Source organism: Ursus arctos, unplaced genomic scaffold (genome assembly GCF_023065955.2).
Source record: "Ursus arctos isolate Adak ecotype North America unplaced genomic scaffold, UrsArc2.0 scaffold_1, whole genome shotgun sequence".
Classification (NCBI taxonomy): domain Eukaryota; kingdom Metazoa; phylum Chordata; class Mammalia; order Carnivora; family Ursidae; genus Ursus; species Ursus arctos.
In genome coordinates, this window is record NW_026622763.1 from 63,256,022 (window position 1) to 63,280,421 (window position 24,400).

Consider the following 24,400-nt stretch of genomic DNA (forward strand, 5'->3'; position numbering starts at 1 on the left):
TCTAAGTCCACACTCCTGACAAACCAGATACATTCTGTGCCCTCAAAGTACTCCTAGACTAGTTAGTTCCTTGAAGGAAGGGGCCAAATTTTACCCACCGCCACATTCCCAGTGCCCCTTTCAATGACTGGCCCCAAGGAGTCAGGCATTTTATAAAATCTGGCAGGATGGCTGACAGGAGAAAGAGGGATCTAGGAGAAAGCAAGGGAGGCAGAGAGGAGGGAGTAGGAGAAGGAGAAGAGAGCTAGAAAGGAAAGAGGAAGACTAGAGGAGGGAGGAGGACAGGAGAAAGCCAGAGCCCCAAAGGAAACCAAAGTACAGTTATGTGGACCTGGAATGGAAAGAGGTCGTGGGAGCCTGGGAATGGGATGTGATCACAGTGTCTACAAGGGGGCACATACAGAAAACCAGGCCTCTGTCCTTAGAATGGGCTATACAATCACTCCTGGATTTTATTTATTTATTTATTTATTTATTTATTTATTTATTTAGCCCGCCAGCTACCCTCCCGCAAAGCTTTCAAAGTTTGGATTTTGGTTTGGTGTGACTGAGGGGTGCTAGTTTCTGAGAGAAATGATATTTTAACTGAGGCCCTCATAGACCAGGCCCCTAGGTCTGATTTCCCCAAATCCGGGGCGCTGTAGACCCAAGCACCGGGGACCAGCCCTCAGGAAGGCACCACCTTTCTGGGGCCCCCAAGTTCGGAGCCTGGAACGCCGCGAGCGTGAGGCCTCGCGGACGCGGGGTACTGGCCATTCCAGGTCCAGTCGCAACGGAGGGACGACGACGGGGAAAGGGGTGCGAGGGAAGGGGGTAGGGGAGGGCGGAGGGTGGCAGAAGGGCCCAGACCGGCGATGGAGCTGTACCTCAGCGCCTGCTCCAAGGCTGCCAACGTCGCTGCCACCAAGACGGCCACCAGTAGCCTGGCCGCGGACAGCCAGAAATGCGGAGACGTGAGTGGCAGCCCGCCTGGCGTCGCGGCCCTCTGGGGCCCGGGCAAGGAGAGCCGCAGACCCGTCGCGCGGTTCCTAACGGCCCGCTTCTGGCGCCCTCGTGCGGGCGGCGGGTGGCATGGCTCTCGGTCGGCTCTGGCCGCACCTGGCTGTGGTCCAGTGCCAAAACGGGTGACCCGGGAAGCGGGAGGAGGTCTTCAGGGCGGTCTGGGAGGGCGGGAACCTTCGACCCTGACTGTATGACTCTTCATTTGGAGTAGGAGTAGAGTGGCCTAATACCTAAAACTAAAAGGAAAGGCCAAACTTTCCAATTGCATCTGACAGGGCGTTCACAAAACCCACTTACCAGGGGTCGGAGCGGGTCAACTACTGGATCTGCCTCTTGGGGTCAAGCTGCCTATGATCCCAGGAAGCAAAACTTTATACTATACTACGAAGTTAAGTGAAAAGGTAAAGTAATTTTTTATGGTCTTACGTTGGTTTTCTTTGCTCTTTTCTACTTGCTGTTAGAATCGGACACTACATACAAAGTCCATTACGGGAATTTGCACTACCATACACAGAAAAAAAATAACCAACCCCACATCTAATCTAAGATGTTGCATAGGATACATACCAAGCAACTTCATCTAGTATAGTTTGCTCAGAATCTTGGGCTAGAAAGTTTAGGTTCTTAGTTCTGCCTTAATTTATAATTTATAGAACCATATTAACTTTTCTTTATAACTTTATTTAGTGAGATTTTGTTAGAAAAATATTTGGTTGAAAGGTGAAAGGTGCTAGCTGGCCATTTAATTGTGCTATGATTTTAACCAATAATAACTTGGACAAAACTCTCATTACAGAATACTTTTCTATGATTTTGTTTTGCACTGCATTCTATTTCATATACTAAGTGGGAAAACAGTGAAGTTGAAATAACTTGACATGTTTAGTATTTAACCAACGACTCCATGATTTGCCCCAATCTCCTCATCCAGTTTTTTCTCTAATCAAGAGCCCAAGCTTCTTCCACCTGGGGTCTTCTATGCCTTACTCACACATACCACATTAATATTTCTGTGCCTTTGTTCACCTTGCTTCCCAAAGCTGACATATTCTTTCCTCTTCTACACAATCTGTAAATACGAACCATCTTTCAAGATTCTTTCTGAATTATTAAAACCCCCAATTAGCTTATATTTCCTTAAAATTTGCATTGCCCTTGGTTTGTGTAATTATATTCAACACTATAATTTTACAATTGTAATTTTATAATGAAAATCATACTGGGGTATAGTGTGCTTCCCTCAAACTCTTTCGTATTTTTAGTCCTCAATGTTACTTCTACCCTCAAACCTCCCCAGCCTTTGACCCAGTGACTAATGCTGAAGGAGGTTCAGTACATTCTTTTTTTTTTTTTTTTTTTGAGTGGTTGCTTTGATCAATAGTGCAAAAATTTTTACAAGAAAGAATTCCGAGTGATCCTTGTGCCTTCCTTCTATCTATGATGTCATCAGAAATTAGTAGAACCCCTTGGTATTTGATACTTGCCTAATAAGCATGATTTCTTAAAGAAAGTTTTCTTTCTGGGAAATATATAATTTCCCTTTGTTTTACTACAATAGAGCAAGCTAACAAAAAATATGCTACCTCACACCATTTGGCTGAGTCACATCCAAACAAATTAGCTCTCTTAAACCATGCTTGAAACCTCTTTAGGGTATAAACTTAGCCTTGTCTTTAGTCTGCTTAGTCAAATATATTGTTTGCCAAATTACCATTTCTGTCAAATATTAATTCACTTGTCAACTACTTTTTTAAAAGATGTTCTCTCTATTCTTTATTACATTCATTTCCCCCCAAACTATCTTCATTTAATCATAATCAAGCACCAGACTATTCCCCTGAAGACTGACTTTGTGAGATCCTTCTTTTTCTTTCAGTACAATCTCCTCAATGAAGTGATGCTTTACGTTTACACTTTTAGTTTTTTTCTTAAGAGAAACCAATCACTTTAATTAACAACAGAATGCATACCCTGGCTCTAATGAATGGTATGTCTAAAAGGTGTTCCTTGTTTACAGGTCAGTAGCCCAAGTTTGGTCTTGAGAAACATACTGCCATCACAGCTAAAGTTCAACAGCTAAGAGATGCTGACAGCTAAATGTCAACATCTTAAAAAAAAAAAAAAATCCATTCTTGAGTCATGATTGTTGATTGTTCCCCTTACAGGAAAGGTATGGGCTTTATATCTGGTCTCACTGAATTCAAGATACTGTCCTAAGAGATTCTTTTCTCTGCCATCTCAAGGAAGCATTAGTAATTAGGGAATTCTGCTTTATGATGTATGCCCTTGGAAGAGATTAAAGCCTTGTGTTAAGAAGTCAGAAACTTATCAAGGAAGCTTTTAAATGGAAAAGGAAAGCTAGCATCCTATCAGATTCCTCCAATCTGCCCCTTTGCCCACATATGAAACATCCTCCCACCTATCCCTTGGGGGGTTCTTTATAGGGTCCCACACAGCTAGGCTCCTTAGTGTTCAGAATCTGTCTGAGGCGACTACTGCCAGACTGAACACAGAGGTCATAAACTGGTACCTGCAGCCAGATCTGGATTGATGCACAATCCGTGGGGGCTTAGCAATGGAGTTGAATGCCTGCAAACAGGGCAGGTGCTCTCAGGTTTGCCACATCTTCCACACATTCCAGTTGTCTTTCACTTTACCCAACTACTGCTTTGACTGTACTTTAGACTAAAACTTCTGTTTTTCCGGCCAAGAAAAATTAAAGGAAAGCAAAAAGAAAGAACACAAAGGCAATATTAGGACAACGTCCACACGTACTTACATCCTCCACCTTTTCCCTTTCAGAGGTTCTCCAAAACCCATTATCATCATCCTGCCATTGAAAAAATGGACTGGGGACTCACACTCTCTCTCACACACACACACACACACACACCCCAACCCAACTCACTTTGGTGATGTTTTAATTTACAAATGAAATGAGATAATTCAGCTGATTCCTCTAATGTAACAGGTAGAGAAACATGACTATTAGCTGATATTTTCCTTCTTTTATATGCTAATGACTACTGTATAAGGTTGTATTTGGTCTTTACACATATGAAGAAACCTCAATCCTTATCAATATCTTTTATAATTGGTTCTTCAATATGTTGAACTTTAAAATACAGACCCTGATTTTTTTCCTGACTGTAGCACTCTCAGAGACCACTGGGTTTCTTGACTTAGATAAGATCCTAACACTAAATAACCTTTATTCTACATATGTTATATCTTTAACATCTGAGTTTTACTTCTGCTTTTTTGGTTAAAGTTGTTTCCATGAATCTTGGGAAAGGCTTTCTATTTTCTTCATTTTCGGATTATTGAGATAATAATAATCATAATTAGTATTATCCTTTATCCTTTTAAACGTGGTGAGTACCTTGACCTGGACATGGGAAAAGGAAACGGAAAAATCATAGCTTTCACTGTCTTTATACATTAAAACAATTTTTATCCTATTTCTTTTCTTTTCCTTCTTTCTTCTCTGACTCAGGGCCAGGGACTGATAGTGATCAGGGGAGGAATCAGTTGCATGAGGTTAGGTTTTTAGAATAAGTCAGGTCAGTGGGGAAAAAGAAGTCAGGATAATAAATTTATGTTGCCTAATCCAAATCTTTCTATTGCTGGTTCTTTCCCACTTCAAATTCTTCTTGCATGCTTTATTTTCAGTGAACAGTCTATTCATTTCAATAGATTGACATTTAAAAGTGAAATTCATTAGTTTTACCTTTATAATATTTTAAAATCTGTGTTTGCAGCTTTTTCGACCTTCTTACGGTTTTAACCTGACTGATCCTTACTGTCGACTTCTGGAAAACCAATATAAAAGTCTTCATGATCCACATTTAAGAGCATACTATAAGCGCAAAGATATCCTGAGAAGATTAAAGAAAGGTGGCTATATCACCAGCAATAATAAAGTGGGTTGAATATTAATTCTTTTTAATCACTGCAAACCTCCAAGACTTGATAAAGCTTGCTTCTGTACCTCACTGGGGGGTCTGTATCACCTTTAACTTGGTCATGAGAAATACTTAATGGGAAATTTCATAAATTACTCAGTATTTGGGTCAAGGGAAACCAGACAATAGTTTTTTTTCCTAAACAAATCTACTTCTTCCCTCATCTTTTCTCTTTATAATATCAAAAGATGATTACCAAATAACTTGAGGCTGTAAAAGTAATTTTCCCAAATGTATCATAGTCTTCTTTCTCTGTCTCTAATGTCACTGTATGCTTGTCAAGGATTATGTCCCACAAGCTTTTTAAAAACTTGAGACATAATAGGAACCTAGTAAAATCAGCCTGATAGAATCTGGATGGACTATATTCTTACTGGGGTCGAACATTATTATTAAATTGGTATTTTCTTTTAATAACTCCAGTTGTGTGTACTAAATCCCTTATCATGGCATTATGCATATTAATAAAGTAATGTTATCTGGATAGAAATTTCCTGTTGATTAAAAGTTGTAGAGAGTTATTGCTTACAAAATCGTTAGCAATTTATTACTCTTATACCAAAATATTATCAAATGGTATGCTATAACTATTATTCCTTGGAAAGTAATTGCTATGATTTTTAAATATTTGTATTTATATATTTTTTCATTACTGTTGTTTTGTTTTGTTTTTTAGATTGTATGTACCTTGAGGGAATTGAATAAGTACAGGCAATATCTTACCAGTTTAAAGTTAGACTTTGAAAGAAACTATATAAGAGATCAAGTAAGTTAAATAATTAAATTTGGTTCTTTACATAGGGTTTGAAAGAAAGCTTTATTTGTATGCAAAATATTTTTATATAATATTTTTACCTTTAATTTTGACAAATTACTTTTTCCAAATGAAAATTTAGAAGAGGAATAAATAATATTTTGAGGTTGCTATATTAAGCCAAGAAAAGAAAAGGGACCAAGTCATCTGTTAATATGCCAATAGTAGTTTGCATAATTTAGCAATTAAATTACTACTCAGATATGTCATTTCAACCTGAGCTAAGAGCAATAGGAAGAGTCTATTGTGGCAGCAAGATTTTTCAGCTGGAGCCCCCGCAACAGCTAGCGTAACAGGAGAGGAGTATGAATAATTACAACGTCCTATAGGTGACTGGAAGACATGTACACTGTATATGTGTACCCACACACATGCAGCTGTGTTCATTCAATAAAAAATGTTGTTCTTAAAGGTGAAGTGGAATGATTTGGTGTAGAGTGGGTATAGATAATGACTGCCTTTCAATTTTTGACTCAAAAGTTTGAGAGTGTGTGCACACATGCACATGTGGATGAGTGAATTTAGGTTTTAGGGTCAAGAGTGTTGGATAAAAATGAGAAATGTATGTGTACGTTTACAAATTTATGTTCAAAGGTTAAGAGAGTTGTAGAGAGGTGCCTGGGGGGCTCAGTCGGTTGAGCAACTGACTCTTGGTTTTGGTTCAGGTTATGGGACATGGGTAGTGGGATTGAGCCCCATGTTAAGCTCCACATTCAGCATTGAGTCTGATTGAGGATTCTCTCCCTCTTTCTCTCCCCACAACTTGTGCGCTCATGCTCTCTATCTCTCTAAAATAAATAAATAAATAAATAAATAAATAAATAAATAAATAAATCTTAAAAAGGAGAGAGAGTTGTAGAGAAATGGTAATGACTTCCCTATACTATTAAGTGTTCTATATTTTACCCAATTTTCCCCTTACGCCTAGAGCTTCTCCTCCCCTCCTTCCTTATTTTCATTTAATTTTTTCAGAATGGATAGAAAAGATGAAATATTTATCATTTATTTTCAGAGAAAGACAATTTTATTTTGGGTCGGTTGTCCTTGTCTACAATAGGTTTAAATGCAGTTAAACAGAATTAGCTATTCACGAAGTACAGGAATTTTACAAAGCATGTGATAGGACAGTTTTATTTCTGGAGAATGTAAAAAGAAGATTTTATATATACATAGTCAAAGTTACATATATTTATGTATATGTGTATATATGATAACACACTTTTTTAATAGGAAATGCTTGCAAAGCAAGTAAATAGACTACAGGAAAAAAGTCAAATACCTAGACGTTCTGATGTTGCACGGTTCCAAAACTGGTTGTTACAGGAAGGAACCCAATCTATTAAGGACCAGGAACGATTAATAAGGCACAGGTAAGATTGAAGTTAATGCATATTTTACTTATATATTGTGGACCCAAATATGTAGGAAGATACTAGAAAGAATTGAAGGTAGGATTTTTAGAGAACTAGACACTATTTAACTCCACTATTGTCCCCGCTATGGAGAGGAAAGAAGACCAAGAGATACGGGAATTGGGAAATTATGGTGGCAAGGCTATAAAGAGAAATTTCTACCAGGGAAGACAGGTTGCTGTGAGTCCAAAAGCTGATAACTGAAGAACAAAATCAGATCCAAATTCCGTCCTATTGTAGGAGATAGAGGGAAAGTATCTTTAGCACATGCTTCTACAGTATCTTCTTATGATCATCTTTAAGGACTGATAACATTAAGTTTGAGGAAGTTAGCGAAAAGTGAAAAAGGAAAGTTTATCTTATGCCAATATAAATATGCATCAGCTCTAAACTGTCTAAGTTCTTCATTCTCTAAACTGCCTAAGATAGTACCTACCAACGTTTAATCATTACCATTCCATGATCAAGACCCTTTCTTGGGAAGTGAAGGGATGTTATTGGTCTTTTTCCTCCTCCACCATTAAAGTGAGAGATTGGGATGCAGTGCCTGACATTTTATATTTCATAGTTTGATTTCACGGTTGTTCCATAAAACAAATTGACATACCAGAGACCCAGACTATAGATGGAAGATTTGTTCAAGGCCTTGTAAATTACAATGGACTCAGTATCTTTTTCTTAGGAAACTCAGATCTGTTTGGGGTTTTTTTGTTTGTTTTTTTACAGGTTTGAAGTCAGTGTTTCAGTTACTTTAGTCTTCTTTGCAAACCCATATTCCTAAACCTACAAAGTTACGAATACTTACTGTGCAAAATGTTTTTAATCAATTTGCTCCACATTTTACCATTGGCTACGCCATAATAACAGATACTTATATAATAGGGAGATTTGTATAAGGAGAAAAGTATGGTGAGTTGGTGGGTCAGGCTGGCTTAAAGGTCCATGAGCAGAGCTGACAGAAAAACTGTAAAATTCCTGTAGTTTAAAAAATAAAAAGCAAGCAAGAAGGTGGTTTGGGAGTATCAAAGCAGAGATGATGCCATCATAAAGGAAACAGCTAATTCACCTTTACTTGTATGTGCACTTTTACTTAGATATTGGGATATGATAAATAGGGAATTAGAACAACTTGAGCGCACAGCAGAAGAGCAACGCCTACTTCGGATGGATAGAGAAGAAAGACGACAGCGAGAATACACAAGGAGAAAACTTAGTCTTCGCAGAAAAATTGAAGAGGTGAGATAACAAATTGAAAATATTTAGATTAAAAAATGTATACAGTTGTTTCATTTGTAATTTACCTCTCCATCACACTTCCTGAAGTTATTTGAGGTCTGAATCATTTATCCACATTAATCTTTTTTCACAGCGATAATGTACAAGTTGTTAAATAAAATAATGAGGCTGACACCAGAAACTATATATATGAGCCAATATCTACTTTTAAAGAGATGATTGTGAAAGTCATTAGATGCTATTCAACTCCCCTAAAGTCCTCGTTATGGGGTGGAAATTTTTTTAAATTTAGCTTTGGTAAAAATAACCATGCCTGCATTCCTAATAGGACTGTGTAAGAAAAGCCCATCCTAAACCCAATGTATGACTTTAATTATGCTTGACCTGATTTCTGTTAGGCCCCTGACTTTTCTAATTTGCTTGTTGGTGGTGGAAAGAATACAAAGGTTTATTGTGAAAACATACTGAGTTCAGTAACTTTCGTACTCTCTAGGAATGGAAGACAAAAGAGATGTTACTTCTGACAAAGATTGGAGAAGATGTTAAAAGAGAAGCTAGAATAGAGGAACAACGGCGTAGAAGCAGAGAAGAGAGTGACAGGAAGGTAGGGTGAGCTTTAACTTCTAACTGGGGCTGTTTGAGGAGAAGCTTTTGCCAGTTTTGATATTTGGGAGTATGCTTTGTGAGATAACGATGGACCAGTTACCCCAAATGATATGCATTATACAAAACTGAAAGTTATGAAGTTCACTATATTTTGGCTATATTATATTCTGACAATAATCTGAAAATTACTGACCTATTATTTGATACAACTGCTTTTAACTTTATCTCACACCATAAACTATACTTGTAATTCCTCTAGAAAAAAATGATAAACTGATTTTTCTTACACTCAGAATTTCTTGAAAAAAGTTCTCAATATTTCCCCACCAGCTAATATTTTTAGAATAACTTTTTAATTTTAAATAATACATAATATTTTATGATTTTAGAGTGTAAACCAGTATAAAGGGAAAGAAAAATTATTTGTAATCCCAGTACCACTCATATTAAGTGGTATACACACATTATTTCTATGTATAATATTTCTATGAAAATTTATTTATTACAATAAATAAATTACATTATTGTGCCTTATAAGGTGTTTTGTAGATTGTTTTTTTCATTTAATAAAATAACACTGACAACTATCCGTGTCACTTAATGTTTGTCTAAAATTCTAAATAATTTCAGTAGCTTATTGTTGACAAACCTAGATGCAGTGTAAGATATGCATAATTTGGTTATATTGATACATACCGCTATATAGAAGTTTTTTAATATTATAAATTTAAAGATGTATGATAAGCTTTTATTCTACTTTTGTTACATGTACCTTTAAGTATTTTCAGTGCTGGTATGGTGAGCTCAGTTTATTCCACTTTACTGTGATCACAGTAAAGTCACATCAGGTCTCCTCTTTTTGCCTAATACGAATTACTATTTAAGGAGTCCCAGCCAATTTTAGGGGCAGCTAGTGCAATAGGACAGGTTCTGGCACTGGGAGTGCCCGTTAGACATGACCACTGATGGCAGGCATGGTAACGCCACAGACTGCTTGAGCAAGGTTATTGGCAGAGTTATTTGAATTCTAGATATTTCCAGTGGAGTTATTCTAAATTGTTTCTTTTGAATTATGTTTTAATGCAAGAGGTTTTCAATTCATTGCTGTCTACTTCTTAATATTCTAATCTTTTTCAGATTGAATATATATATATATATATATATATATTTACTCCAAAGTATGTGCTTGAATTACAGTTATCAAAATCTTTAAAAGATTTTGCCTTTGCATCTTTGTCAAAAGTTAGTTGTATAGACTGATTTTTGGACTCTTTTCTGCTCTTTGGCATATTTGTTATACATCTTTTATTTTTTTTAAAGATTTTATTTATTTATTCAACAGAGATAGAGACAGCCAGTGAGAGAGGGAACACAAGCAGGGGGAGTGGGAGAGGAAGAAGCAGGCTCATAGCGGAAGAGCCTGATGTGGGGCTCGATCCCATAACCCCGGGATCACGCCCTGAGCCGAAGGCAGACGCTTAACCGCTGTGCCACCCAGGTGCCCCTATTTGTTATACATCTTGATTATTATACCTTTAATAGTTCTTTAAATCAGTAGTGCTAACCTTGAAAGTCTGTTCTGTTTTAAAGTTGTGTTGGCTATTCTAAGCCCTTTACATTTCAATATAAATTTTAGAATCAGCATTTCAATTTCTACAAACAAATCTTGCCAAGATTTTGATTAGAATTATGTTGATTCTATAGTTAAATTTCAGCACAACTGATGTCTTGATACTATTGAGTCTTCCAACTTGTGAACCAAGTATCTCTCTCCATTTATTTAGGGTTCCTTAATTTTTGCAGCTTATAGGTCTTACACATCTTTTGATAGATTCATCCCCAGGTATTTCATAATATTTATGCCATTATAATTGGTATTTTTAATTTCCAATTCTGATTACTTGAGGTTAGTATATAGAAAAGCAATTTTTTAGGGGCGCCTGGGTGGCGCAGTCGTTAAAGCGTCTGCCTTCGGCTCAGGGCGTGATCCTGGCGATCCGGGATCGAGTCCCACATCAGGCTCTTCCGCTGTGAGCCTGCTTCTTCCTCTCCCACTCCCCCTGCTGTGTTCCCTCTCTCGCTGGCTGTCTCTCTGTCACATAAATAAATAAAATCTTAAAAAAAAAAAAAAAAAAAAGAAAGAAAAGCAATTTTTTATATTCACCTTGTATTTTGCATTGACAAAATCACTTATTCTAGTAATTTATTTCTAGATGCCAACTGATATTCTACATAAACGATTATGTTGTCTACGAATAAAGATGGTTTTATATCTTCTCTTTGGATGTGGATGCATTTTTCATTTTTTTGCCTGATTGCACTGACTATAACCTCTGTTATAACATAGAATAGAAAAAATGATAATGGACATTATTATCAAATACTTCTTTTGCCCCTTTTCTCTTCTCTACAGGCATATTAAGATGCTTGATGTTGTTCCACACCTCACTGATTCTCTTTTCATTTTGTAACTTTTTTCTCTCATTGTTTCCTTTTGGATGGTTTCTTTTCCTGAATGTGCATTAATAAATCTCTTCTTCTGCAATGTCTATTCTACTATTAATGCATATCTCATATTACTCATCTCATACATTTAAAACATTTATTCTGGTTTCCTTTTTATGTCTTCTATATCTTTTCTTTACCTTATAAATATATGGAATACAATTATGTTTTAATATTCTTATCTTTAATTCTAACATTTGTGTCATTATGGGTCAATTTTGATTGATTGATCATTCATTTCATGGGTTATATTTCCCTGCTTCTTTTTATGCTTGGTACTCTTTGATTGGATGCCAGATATTGTGAATTTTACTTTTGGGTGCTGAATATTTTCATATTCTTTTAAATATCCTTTAGCTTTTTTCTTGAATGTAGATAATTTCTTTGGAAACAGCTTGATTGTTATAGGTCTTGCTTTTTAAGATTTGTTAGAGGGGTCAGAGCCATGTTTAATCTGAGACTAATTTTTCCCCACTACTGAACCAAGACCCATTTTAGAACTCTACACAATGCCCTATGACTTATGAAGTTCTTCCAGAGTGGCTGGTGAAAATAGGCATGATAGATGCCAAGCACTGTCTTCTCTAATCCTTTGATACTGTCCATGGCCTTGCTTAGTTTCCTCACACATCTGTACTGATCCATCTGTTGCTGACTACTGTAGGCAACCCTTTGAGAATCTCTAGAGTTCTTTCGCTGTGCAGTTATTTTCTTTCTGAGACATCCAGGGTCAATATTAGCCCAGAGATTCACAAAGGGAAGTCACATTTCATGTATTACATATATCTTTGGTAGGCCTGGCTGTTTCTGGTTAAGTTACTCAGGAATCCCTCCCATTGAAGATGATTTACAAATTGCCCAAGCTCTGCAGGATAGCTATGATTAAGAGACCCTACCTCATCTGTGACTGAACCAGTTCCCTGAAGGTGTACAGTGAGGTAACTGTACCTAAGTGTTCATGTTTGATCACAGATGAAAATTTACCCCTCACTGCCCTCCTAAATTTGTACCATGTAACTTTACAAGTCACACGACAGGAGTGACTATTGATTTCCAATATACACTCTCACATTTTAAATATTTGTCTTGTATTTTTAAATAGGAAGCTGATATTAACTTGTACATATATATTAATATTTTAGAAACAAGCCCTTCTAGAGAAAAAAATGGCTTATCATTTACAAAAAATGCAAGAAAACGGCTTTAAAGGAGAAGAGATGAGAAATGACACATTTCATTACAGAGGACAAGACGGAACATATTGTGAACGTGAGATTATTAAAAGCTGATGGAGCTATGTAGAAAATGCTTATTTATATATTTACATAAAAATCCTTATGTAAAATTCTATTTGCTTACAATTGCTATCTGCTTTGTGTTAGGCACAGTTCTAGGCATTTCTCTATTACGGTTGAGGTTGAAAAGCAGACATACGTAAAAATTAAAACAAAGTAAAATAATCTTATCAAGTGGTTCAGTAGACAAGCCTGCCTAGACTGCAGTTCTAACCAACTTACATATGCTAAAAATACTGTATTTTTTTTTGTTACTGAAACTTTAAGAACTGTGTGTAACATAATTGCTATTATATACCAAAATGGTAATCTACTATGTTGGCAGCCAGAAAAGACAGTACCAGAAGAAAAGCGGGGGTGGGGGGGCGAGCAGGAGGTTGGGGAATAAGGGAGAGAGGAGGTAGAGAAGAAGCAAAGTAAGGAAGGAAAGAAAAAAGAAGGAAATGAAGAGTTTAAAGGAGGAATATCCAGTCAGGACTTTGCTATGCCCAATCTCTACCAGCTTTCTTTTATTTATAACATTATAATATATAGTGAGTTTATTACATTAAATTAATTAATGATATTGATTACAATTACATGGCCAGATGCAAAAATGTAAACTTGCTTTAATTATCAGGACTATGCATTATTAGGAAAGAATAAGATAATCTTCCATCCCATCAATCCTATCTCTATCCCATCAATCCTGTTTCTAGGTGAGAACCTCCCTGCGTCTCTCCAGCAGATTACTAACTAGTTTCCACTGGCTCTTTTTTCTACCTACTTCAAATCCAGGTTTCATGCTGCTACTAATTACACTTTAAACCTGTTCTGAAACTTTCTTCCAGCCCCAAACTGTAAAGATCCCCATTACTTCTTAAATGAAGCTCAGACTTTTGACGCAACCATTCATCACCATCTAGAGCTCAACCCAAACCTAACTTTTAAACTTAATTTCACACTACCTCCTTGAAGAAGGCAGTTATGATCTAGGTGTGATGTGTATAGGCTCTGGAGCCAAACTGCTGAAGTCCAAGCCCTGCTTTCCCATTACCTAGCCATGTAAATAGCTTGGACAAATTATTTAACCTCTTTGAGCTAAGTTTCATCATCTGAAAACAAAAATAATATTCCTAAATTCTCATAAAAATCTCAAAAGCTCTAGCGCACAGTAAGCTCTCAATTTATTTCATTGTCCAATCAAATAAGACTACTGACCATTCCTAAAACACAAGTAACTTTTCTTACTTCTGTGCCTCTCTTCATCCAGTTTTCTTAGCCTGGAGTGATGTGCTCACTGCCCATCTCTCCCAATCCCACAGTTCTTTTAGCTCCACTATAAATGATACTCCACAAAGTCTGTCTGAATAACCCTAATTGGAAGATCCTTTTCCAGGGCACCTGGGTGGCTCAGTCAATTAAGCATCTGGCTTCGGTTCTGGTCATGATCCCACAGTTCTGAGATCGAGCCCTATGTTGGGCTCTCTTCTCCTTCTCCCTCTGCCTGCTGCTCCCCCTGCTTGTGCTCTCTGTCAAATAAATAAAATCTTAAAAAAAAAAAAAAAAGAAGAAGAAGATCCTTCTCCTTTGAATCCTTTATAGTACTTTGTATCATCCTCCATACACTCAATACATACTTCCCACTGTTTTAATCACCCATAATAATCTGACTTCCACTTTTGTGTTCACAGAACAATTAGTACTGTATGTATGTGTGTGTGTGTGTGTGTGTGTCTAAAATATATATTTGCTAAATGGACTAGTTCAATCATTCAGCTCATTGAAATAATGACAACAATCTCATGCTTCAGAAAGGAAAACACTTTAGGGGCGCCTAGGTGGCTCAGTCAGTTAAGCATCTGACTCTTAGTTTCAGCTTGGGTCATGATGTCTCAGTTGTGGGATCAAGCCCTACGTCGGGCTCTGTGCTCAGTGTGGAGTCGGCTTCAGATTCTCTCTCTTTCTCCCTCTCCCTCTCTCTCTCTCAAATAAATAAATAAAATCTTTAAAAAAAAAACTTTAGTAACAACATACATCCCTACATCTTCAACTGTTAACTTTCTCATTTAATAGGAAAAGAGTTTCAAGTAGACATTTTAGACATTTGTTACCTCAGAACCCCTCTTCTGAAGAAGATGTAAATGAATTTAATTTATATTATCAAGGTGACAGAAGAATATCTATTTTACAAATGAAATTGAATTATACTTCCAAGCAACACTGTCATCTTCCACTAAGTAGACAGTTTCCAGAGAGACAGACAGAATGAAAGAGGAAGGGAATATTAGGTGAATTTGCTCCAGTGGGGAGAGAGATTACTCCCACATTTTACATCTCTAATGAAAATATCTCTAATGAAAGTGTAATTGAGTACACTTGATGTGAGGAGACTTTGCCCTCCTTAAGTGGTTAGAAACAGGAAATATAATTACCTTTATCACAAAGGAGGAATATGTATACAGTTGCTTATACCAGGCTGGGAGGCACATCCAAGAACTACAATAGTTACTGTGGGCAACTGCAATAGTTACTGTGGGCTAGTGGGTCCCAAGCCAGTAGCCATGTTGGTATGCATCCCCACAGACAGGAAATGACATGTTACAGTTGGTCTGTGTGTATAGCTTTCCTCTCTACCAGAAGAAAATTCTATCCCTCCAAGTATATCTTTTAACTTGAAGGATAATGTTTCAAGAGTAATTGTTTTCCCATTTCACATCTCTCCATTTGCTGCAATACCTCCCCACAGTGCAACATACAAATTAGCAGAAGGCTCACTTCCTCTTGGGCATGAAAAAATAGTCTATCTTGCATAATTCTGTCATCACTATTATTAAAAATAAATGTTTTATTACATTTCTTTAAGCTTATTCTGCAAAGAAGAAAAAGAAGACTTATGACAATACAAACTTAATTTACAATGTTGGTTACCAGACAGCAAATAAAGGAGCATATGGTAATTGAATATTTTGATAAGAAATACTAAGTAGTAATTTGGGGAAAGACTGAGCTTGGATAGCATCTTTTGGTTAAATGCTTTGAATGCTTAAATCTTGTTTTCTGTTGTCAAATGACTGACTTAGAGTGATGCTTACCAATAATGACACAATCTCTACTGCTTTCAGAATTTGATCTCTAGTTAACTGATTTAGTGTTCTAAACTTAACATTGTCATTATTTTAGAAAAATCAAATGAAGAGTCTATTGCTGTTAAAGAAACAGTATATGAAACCTAACAAATTGCAAAATAGTTTTAATAATGCTCAAAATGATTTTAGAAAACTCTGAAGTGTGTCAGAAATTAACTCCAAAGCCTCTGTGAACCCTATTATTTATCTCATTCTGTGTTACTTGATACTGTCCATTAGGCTCACTGGATTAAACAAGGAACCCAAATTACACCCTAAAACTCCTCCAAATAATACACTATCAAAAGTGTGAGACTTAAAAATTGAGCAATATGAATCTCCTCCCACTATCAAGTTTCCAGGGAAAAGTTAAAGTATAAAAGTTAAAATTCCTTTGGCCTTATCAGTTCAAATCTAAAGGAAAAAAAGTCCAAAATCTTTCCTCCCTGATAATGTAATTCAATTAGTCTCCTCAAGACAGAAACTTGGGGAATGACAAGGCTGCTTTAGTGGAAGCTGTCTTCCACTCTCAGGACCACTGAGGTAGCGCTTATTCAACACTAAGCTTCATGGGTCCTATCTTTAAAGTTCAAAGACATTTTTTTAAGACACTGGAGTTATTACAACATACAAAATTATGACAACACCAGCACCACTCTACTAAATATAGACAATAAAACTAAATTCTCGGTTTCTAAAGCAGTTATCTCACAGTGATCTAAAACTCTAGTGTTTAATGCAACACAGACTGGTCTTACTGATGGCAAAAATTCTAGTGCTATTAGGAGAGGATAGTAGATAGAAAATAGTGTTTTCAGCCTTCCCAAGCTACTAGTCTATGACAATTGTTCAGGGATCAAACCTGTAAATTTAATTAAGCATAGTTGGGAAACATTCCATTAAAAGATGAATTATGAAACTTTACTGATACATGTCTTGGGGTGAGAGGCCTTCACTCTAAGAGTGGCATGTGAATCATTCTTTTTTTGTGAATTTTAGAACTATACATCAGTGACATCACAAGTCATTGTGTGTTATTAGAGGTTCCTCTCTCTCCTAGTCATTATAATCAAACCTTCTTACTTTTCATCATTGAGCCCTGAGTATACAGTATCACAGCTTTTATAGTCCTATGGGTAATTTGCCCCACATTTTGTAGCTGGCAATTCTCCAATCTGAGTTCTGAGCCTTGAATTCCCTGTATTTCTTGCTCCTGATCTTGTGTCTGTATTTCTTATTTCCCTCAAAAAGATCCTGAGGTATTCACTTTGTTTTTTTAAATTACCTGAGGCAAAATAGAATTTTGCATTCCCATCAGTAATGCATGAACGATCCATTTGGTATGCAATCCTACAACCATTAGTATTTTCAGCAATTTTTTAAAAAATTATTTGTCAGAGAGAGAGGGAGCACAAGCAGGGGGAATGGTAGGCAGAGGGAGAAGCAGGCTCCCTGCTGAGCAAAGATGCGGGAATGCAGGACTAGATCCCAGAACCATGATCCAAGCTGAAGGCAGACACTTAACCAACTGAGCCACCCAGGCGTCCCAGCAATTTTTTATTTTAGTCATTCTAATAGATGTAGTGGTATCTCATCATGATTTTCATTTGCATTTCCTTAATAGCTAATGATGATGACAATCTCTTCATATGTGTTTGCCTTTTGTAAATCCTGCTTGGTAAAGTATCCATTGAAGCTTTTTGCTCATTTTTAATTGGGTGGTTTTCTTACTGTTGAGTTGAAGGAGTTATTTATATATTATGAATACAAGTTTTTTTCAGATATGTTATTTGCAAATATTTTCTCTCAGTCTGTGCTTTGCCTCTTCATTTTCTGTTCCATTGATCAATTTATGTGTCTCTCTCTTTGCCAATACTGCACTGTCTTAATTATTGTAGCTTTTTACTGTCTTAAAATCAGGTAGTACAATTCTACTATTTTTTCCATAAAAATTTAAGGACTATTTTAATTCATTTGCCTTTTGCCTATAAATTTTACGATCAGTTTGTCTGCAAAAATTATGTTGGGATTTTTGAATGAAGTACATTAAATCAATTTATAGATCATTTTGAGGAGAAAAGAAATCTTTACAGGTCTTGGTCTTCCAATCCATAAACATAGTATCTCTTTCTGTTTCTTTAGGTTGTACTTGATTTCTGCTGTGTTTTTATAGCTTTCAGCATAGAGATCTTGATATGTTGTGTTTATATTTATACATAAGTACTTCATTTCTTTGGTACTATTATACATGACATTTTTAAAATTTGTTTTCCAATTGTCCATGATTATTTTTTTTAAAGAGTTATTTATTTATTTTAGAGGGAAAGAGTGTGCAAGCCAGGGGAGGAGCAGAAGTAGAGAGGGGGAGGGAATCCCCAAGCCAACTCCCTGCTCAGTGCCAAGAGGGATGTGGAGCTTGATCTCACCACCCTGAGATCATGACCTGAGCCGAAATCAAGAGCAGGATGGTCAACTGACCGAGCTACCCAACCGCCCCTGTTCACGATTATTGTTTTACTATGTCTACTTGTACAGGTTTTTTTAGTGGTTGTTGCAGATAACAATGTACTTAGTTTTTCACAATCAACTATGAATACATATTTAACCCTTTAAGAGGAATGTGGAAATTTTGACACTGTATATGACTTATCCCTCTTCCCTTTCAGTTGTCGCATGTATTCCATCTACATACATCAAACATCCACTCAGACAATGTAATAAGTTTTATTTTAAATAACTAAATAGAAGACTAGCCTATTCATTCAGATCATTACCATTCTGAATGCCCTTTAATTTCTGATAGCCCGGATTTCTTTCCAGTATCATTTTTTTCAGTCTATAGAACTTCCCTTAGAATCTCTTTTAGAACAGATTTTTGGGCACTGAATCATCTTAATTTCCCTTCATCTAAGAATATCTTTATTTTACCTTCATTCCTGAATGATAGTATTTTCATTTGATAGAGAATTTCATTTGATATAGTGTTTTCATTTTAAATAAGTTGACATTTTTTTCCAGAACTTGAAAACTGTTGTTCCATTTCATTGTGTTTCCATGGTTCTGATGAGATATGAGCCATATTTGAATTGTTGATCCTCTATAAGTAAGGTGACATTTTTCTCTGGTTGTTAAGATTTTGGGGGGTAGGAAATAGTTTTTAGCAGCTTGATTATGATATGTCTTGGTGTGGATTTCTTTTTCTTTCTTTTTTTTTTTTTCCCATTTTAAGGTTCACTGAATTTCCTTAAGCTGTAAGTTTATATCTTTTGCCAAGTTTCTTTAAAGCAGATTTCCTTCTCCCACAGAAAGAACCACTATCCAAATCTGGTGCTTGTCATAACCATTATTTTTAAAATATATTTACTACATGAGTGTATACCCTTAAACTACATACATACATATAGACATAGATACCGTTAAAATATTTTAATGTAACTTATATGCTGTTGTATTCAGTCTTATGTGATTGGCATTTTACACTCAGCATTGTATTTCAGAAGTTTTATCTCTGTGCTGCCTGACATTTTATTTCATTTCACTACTGATCCTGTCCCATTGTGTGATTATACCACAATTTATACATTTGTTTTTCTGTTGATGGAAGTATCTGTTATTGGAACAATATTGCACTGAACATTCATATATATATAAAATCTCATGGTATTCACAGAGAGAAGATTTTCTAAGGGTTTTAGGCCTAGATACAAGATTTCTGGGTCATGTTTCTTTTTCTGAGAAATTATCTTTTCAAATCTCTTGTCCATTTTCCTACTGGGTTTCTTTTTCCTATGGATTTGAAAGACATTTAAAGCCATACAAGACATTTGTCTAATAATATATACTATATATATATATAGTATATATATATACAAAATATAGTATATATAGTACTATTAGTAGTATATATACATATAATATATACATATATATTATAATAAATAACTTCTAATTTGATATTTTTTCTATTCTTTCTTTTTATCTTTTGATGATGGAAGTTCTGAATTCAATATGGCTGATGTTGTCTGTCTTATTTATAGCAAATATTTCCAGTTTTGTTAATGACTTTTTTAGCTTTTCTTATTAAACATTTCAAAAATAAATAAAAACAAACAGTACCCTTAATGTGCCTATCATTCAACTTCAACAATGACTCATGAATAATTTTGTTTTGTCTATGCCCTCAACCTCTCTCTGCTGCCTTGTTGTTCCAAAGCACATCCCATCAATATGTAAATATGTATCTAAAAGATAAGGATTTTTTTAAATGCATAACAACAATACCATTATCACATGGAACAAATAATCCTTTAATGTAATAAAATATTTAATCCTTATTCAACTTCCCAATGATCTCATAAATATCACAAAAATATTTTGATGTTAGTTTGAATCTACATTGACATGCATTGCAATAATTTGTTACATCTCCTGAATCTTAATGTAATAGCTCTCCTTCCATATACCCCACTCTCTCCCTCCCTGCCTTCTTTTATTAATTAGTTTATTTATTGAAGAAACTGAGTTGCTCATCCTGTTGAGTTCCTTGCAGACTGGACTTTGCTGATTGTATCTGTATGTAAACAATGTATTTTATTTCTTCTTAATTTCCTATAAATCATTAGTTAGATCTAAACACTTTCAGGGTTTTTTACTGAGGTATAATTGACATACAACATTATCTTAGTTTCAGGTATACAACATAATGATTTGGTATTTGTATACACTGCAAAATGATCCCCACAATAAGTCTAGTTTCCCCTGTCACAATGTAAAGGTACATAATATGCAATACAATACTATTGACTATAGTCACTGTGTTGTATATTACATTCCCATGACTTATTTATTTTGTGATGGGACTTTTATACCTCTTGACCCACTTCTCCCATTCCTCACCCCCAACCCTGCCCCCTCTGGCAGCTACCAATCTGTTCTCTGCATTTATGAGTTTGGTTTCGTTTATCTGTTTTATTTTTTAGATTCCACATATAAGTGAAATCATATGGTATTTGTCTTTCTCTGATTTGTTTCACTTAGCATAATACTTTTCAATATATAAAATTGTGTCATTCACAAATGACAGTTTTACTTCTTCCTTTCCAATTTGGTTTCCTGTTCTTTCTCTTTTTTGCCTATTTGGCATCCTAGTAGGTCCCTTAAGCTACCCATGGGCCCTTTAATCTATCTCTTTAAAATTCTTTTTTTTCTTTTTCCTGCTCTGGGTGAATTCCACTGCCCTATATTCCAGATCACTAGCCCTTCCTTCTGTTTCATCCAGTGTGCTGTTGAACCCCTGTAGGGTCTTTTTCATTTCAGTTATTGTACTCTTCAGCTCTATGACTTAATAATGTTTGGCACTGTCTTATATTTTCTCTCTCTTGGTTGATTTCTCTGTGTTTACCCATTCTTCTCTCAAGATCCATGAGCATCTTTATGACTGTAATTTTGAACTCTTTATCAGGTAAATTACTTATCTCTGTTTCATTAAAATTTTCTTTGGTGGCTTTTCTTGTTCTTTAATTTGGAATACATCCCCCCCAACTTTCCTCATTTTGCTTGATTCTCTGCTTCTATGTATGAGGCAAAACAACTCTCTCTCCCAGTCTTAAGGGAGTGGTCAAAAGAAGACTGGGGGTGTGTTTCACCTGTTGTCTGTGCAGCATTCTGCCAAGAACTGTCTCTCTGATTGTTTCAGTCACATGGGGCCCCAAAACACAGAGCCCCTTGGCCACCAGAGAAAGGAATTCAAAGGGTGTCTCCTGTGAACTACGTGTACTTGCTGGCTTTGGCAGGGCCACAGGGGAGCATTGGGGCAGGCAAGCCCACTCACTGGCTTTAGTGGGACAGAGCCACAGGAGCAGCACTAACAGGGTAAAGAGAATAAAAAATGGCATTTGGCATTGCCAGCACTTAGCGAGGTAGAAGAGTGCTGGCACCAACCAGCACCTCCTTCCCTGGAGAGAGTTGGAAGACTTCTGCCTGTTCAGCAGTGCTTTAAGAATAGCCAGTGGATCTCCTTCATGTATGGTCTAAGTGCTCTTCAGCCTGCTGCTTTCGTGCTGAGTCTCAGGTAAGTAGTCTGTGCGCAAGCCCTCTATGATCAATGTCAGTTTCCTAATACCCTTTGAATCTCCTGGACATAAGCCATGTTGATTTTTAAAGCCAAATGTTTGGGGCTCGTCTTTCCAGTGCAGGTCCCAAGGATTAAGAAGTTCAAACTCAGGGATGTGCTCCATATTTGTGAAATCTCTCTAAACCTGTGGCTTGCTGCACTGGGGGTGGGGTTTTCAGCTAGACCACACCTCTGCCTCTCCTTTCAACTGGATGTGGCCTTTTTATGTCTCTTTTTCAGAGAGAGTTGTTCTAGGTGTAACTGGAGATTTAGTGGGCCCAAGGGAGGAGGCGAAGTCAGGGCTTTCTTATGCAGCCATTCTGCAGGTTCAGTTTCTCTAACAAGACTGATTCATAGATGGTGGTTAGTCATTCCATCAGGTGGTGTATAATATCTCTTTTTCTTTCTCTTTGTAATATTAGCAGTGATTTATGTTCAGGGCCTAAATCCATGAATTAAATGTTGCAAAGCTGGGATATTTTAATTCTATCATTCCTTCCTCATAGATTAACTGGAATACTTGTATAAAATAAACTTCCTCTTATCTATTATTTGGTTACAATGTGGTACAGGATACTTCAGAAAAGCAGACTGATGTTTAATATTTTACCATCATTTATCAGTTTTCAAAATAGTAAATTGTTTCAGTAGAATCCTCCAACAGTGAGCAACTAGTTTTCTTTTGTATAGTTATGAATTTATAGATTTAAATAAATTCAATGTGCCTCAATACAATTCTGTTACTGTGTTTAGCAATGTTGAAATTTTGATAGCTTTGGCTAGTGGGATCTTCCTTTAGGATAATTCTTGAGTCCTTTGTGATATAACCCTAGCGATTTTTGATAGCTTCCTTCCTATCTGGGAAGACAGGATTATTCAAGCTTATCTTGTACACACTCAACTGCTTCAACATCATTGACTTTTACTGGCATTTTTTGCAAAGATAGAGCAAACATATATCGATGATAAATATACAGACAGACTTATTTGTGGAAAGTCTCCTGTTTTATTTATCTATTTGTTCTTACATGAATACAGTGTTCTTTTAATTACTATGGCTTTGTAATAAGTCTTGAAATTTGGCAGTTTGAGTTCTCTAACATTCCTGGTTCTTCAGGGCTGACTTGCTTATTGTAGGGCCTTTGTATCTCCATATAAGTTTTAGAATGAGCTTTCTAGTTTGTACAACATAGTGTGCGGGGATTTATTTGGACTCACTTTTCGTTTCCTTTTTCTTGCTGGCTAGCATCTCCAGGGTAGTATTGAATAAAATGGTGTTGTATACATCTTAATCTTGTTTCAAAACCTTAAGCAAAAGTGATCAATATAAATTAGAGTATCAACTCTAAAGATCTGAAGATAGCTTTTATCAGTGGAAGGACACATCCTCATATTCTTAGTTCACGAAGAGGTTTTATAATGAATGGGTACTGAACTTTATCATATTTTTCCCTGCATCTTTGAGATAATCATCTAATTTTCTTTTTTCTTTTAATTCTGTAAATCACTTTGACTTATTTTTAATGTTAAATGTTAAACCAGTTCTGCATTCTAGGGATTAATCTTATTCATTATATATTATCTTTATCATATATTGTTAGATTGAATTTATTTTATTTATAATTTTTGTATCTTTGTTAATGGGTGGATGTTGACTGAGGTTTTCTTTTCTTGTAGTGTCTTTTAATGATTTTGGTATCAAAGTGATCTTGATCCCAAAGTATGAGTTGGGAGAGAAGTTCATTCCTCTTCAATTTTCTGGAAGTGTTTGTGTGGAATTTGTGTGATTTTTTCCCTTAGATATTAGGTATAATTCAGAAATGAAGTTCTTTGAGCCTGGAGCTTTCTTTCTGGAGATGTTTTTAACATATTCAATTTCTTTAATAGATATGTAGTTCTTCATATCATCTATTTATTCATGAATGAGATTAGTTTGTGTTTTTCAAAGAATCTGTCATTTGTATGTAAATTTTTAAACTTACTGCCATACATTTTTCATAATATTCCTTTGTTATTATTTTTAGTATTATCTATAGACTTTTGTTGTGCTATTATCTCTAATTTTCCTGATGCTGAAAATTGTGTCTTCTCTTTTTCCTGGTCAATCTGGCTTATCACTTTTATTGAAGTTTTCAAAGAATCAGCTATTAGGTTCATTATTCTCTTTTTTCTATTTCTTTCATTTTTCACTTTGATCTTTACTATTTTCTTTCTTCTGCTTACTAAATGTGGATAAGGATGTGAAAGAATTGAAACTCTGATGCGTTGCTGAATGGTATGTAAAAGGTATAGCCACTTTGGAAAACAGTGTGGTGTTTCTTAAAAGCTAAACCTATATTTACCATA

At 35.9% G+C, this 24,400-nt stretch overlaps 1 protein-coding gene across 1 annotated transcript in view; it reads left to right on the forward strand.

Annotated features, from left to right (window-relative positions):
• The first annotated feature begins 854 nt into the window (after nt 1–854).
• Nucleotides 855–24,400, forward strand: part of FSIP2 (fibrous sheath interacting protein 2) — a 93,593-nt gene continuing 70,047 nt past the window's right edge. The window contains exons 1-8 of the mRNA XM_026489544.3: nt 855–953; nt 1,278–1,403; nt 4,764–4,925; nt 5,644–5,733; nt 7,012–7,151; nt 8,288–8,429; nt 8,923–9,033; nt 12,683–12,809. Coding sequence (XP_026345329.3) covers nt 855–953; nt 1,278–1,403; nt 4,764–4,925; nt 5,644–5,733; nt 7,012–7,151; nt 8,288–8,429; nt 8,923–9,033; nt 12,683–12,809 — 997 coding nt within the window. The remainder of the gene's footprint in view (nt 954–1,277; nt 1,404–4,763; nt 4,926–5,643; nt 5,734–7,011; nt 7,152–8,287; nt 8,430–8,922; nt 9,034–12,682; nt 12,810–24,400) is intronic.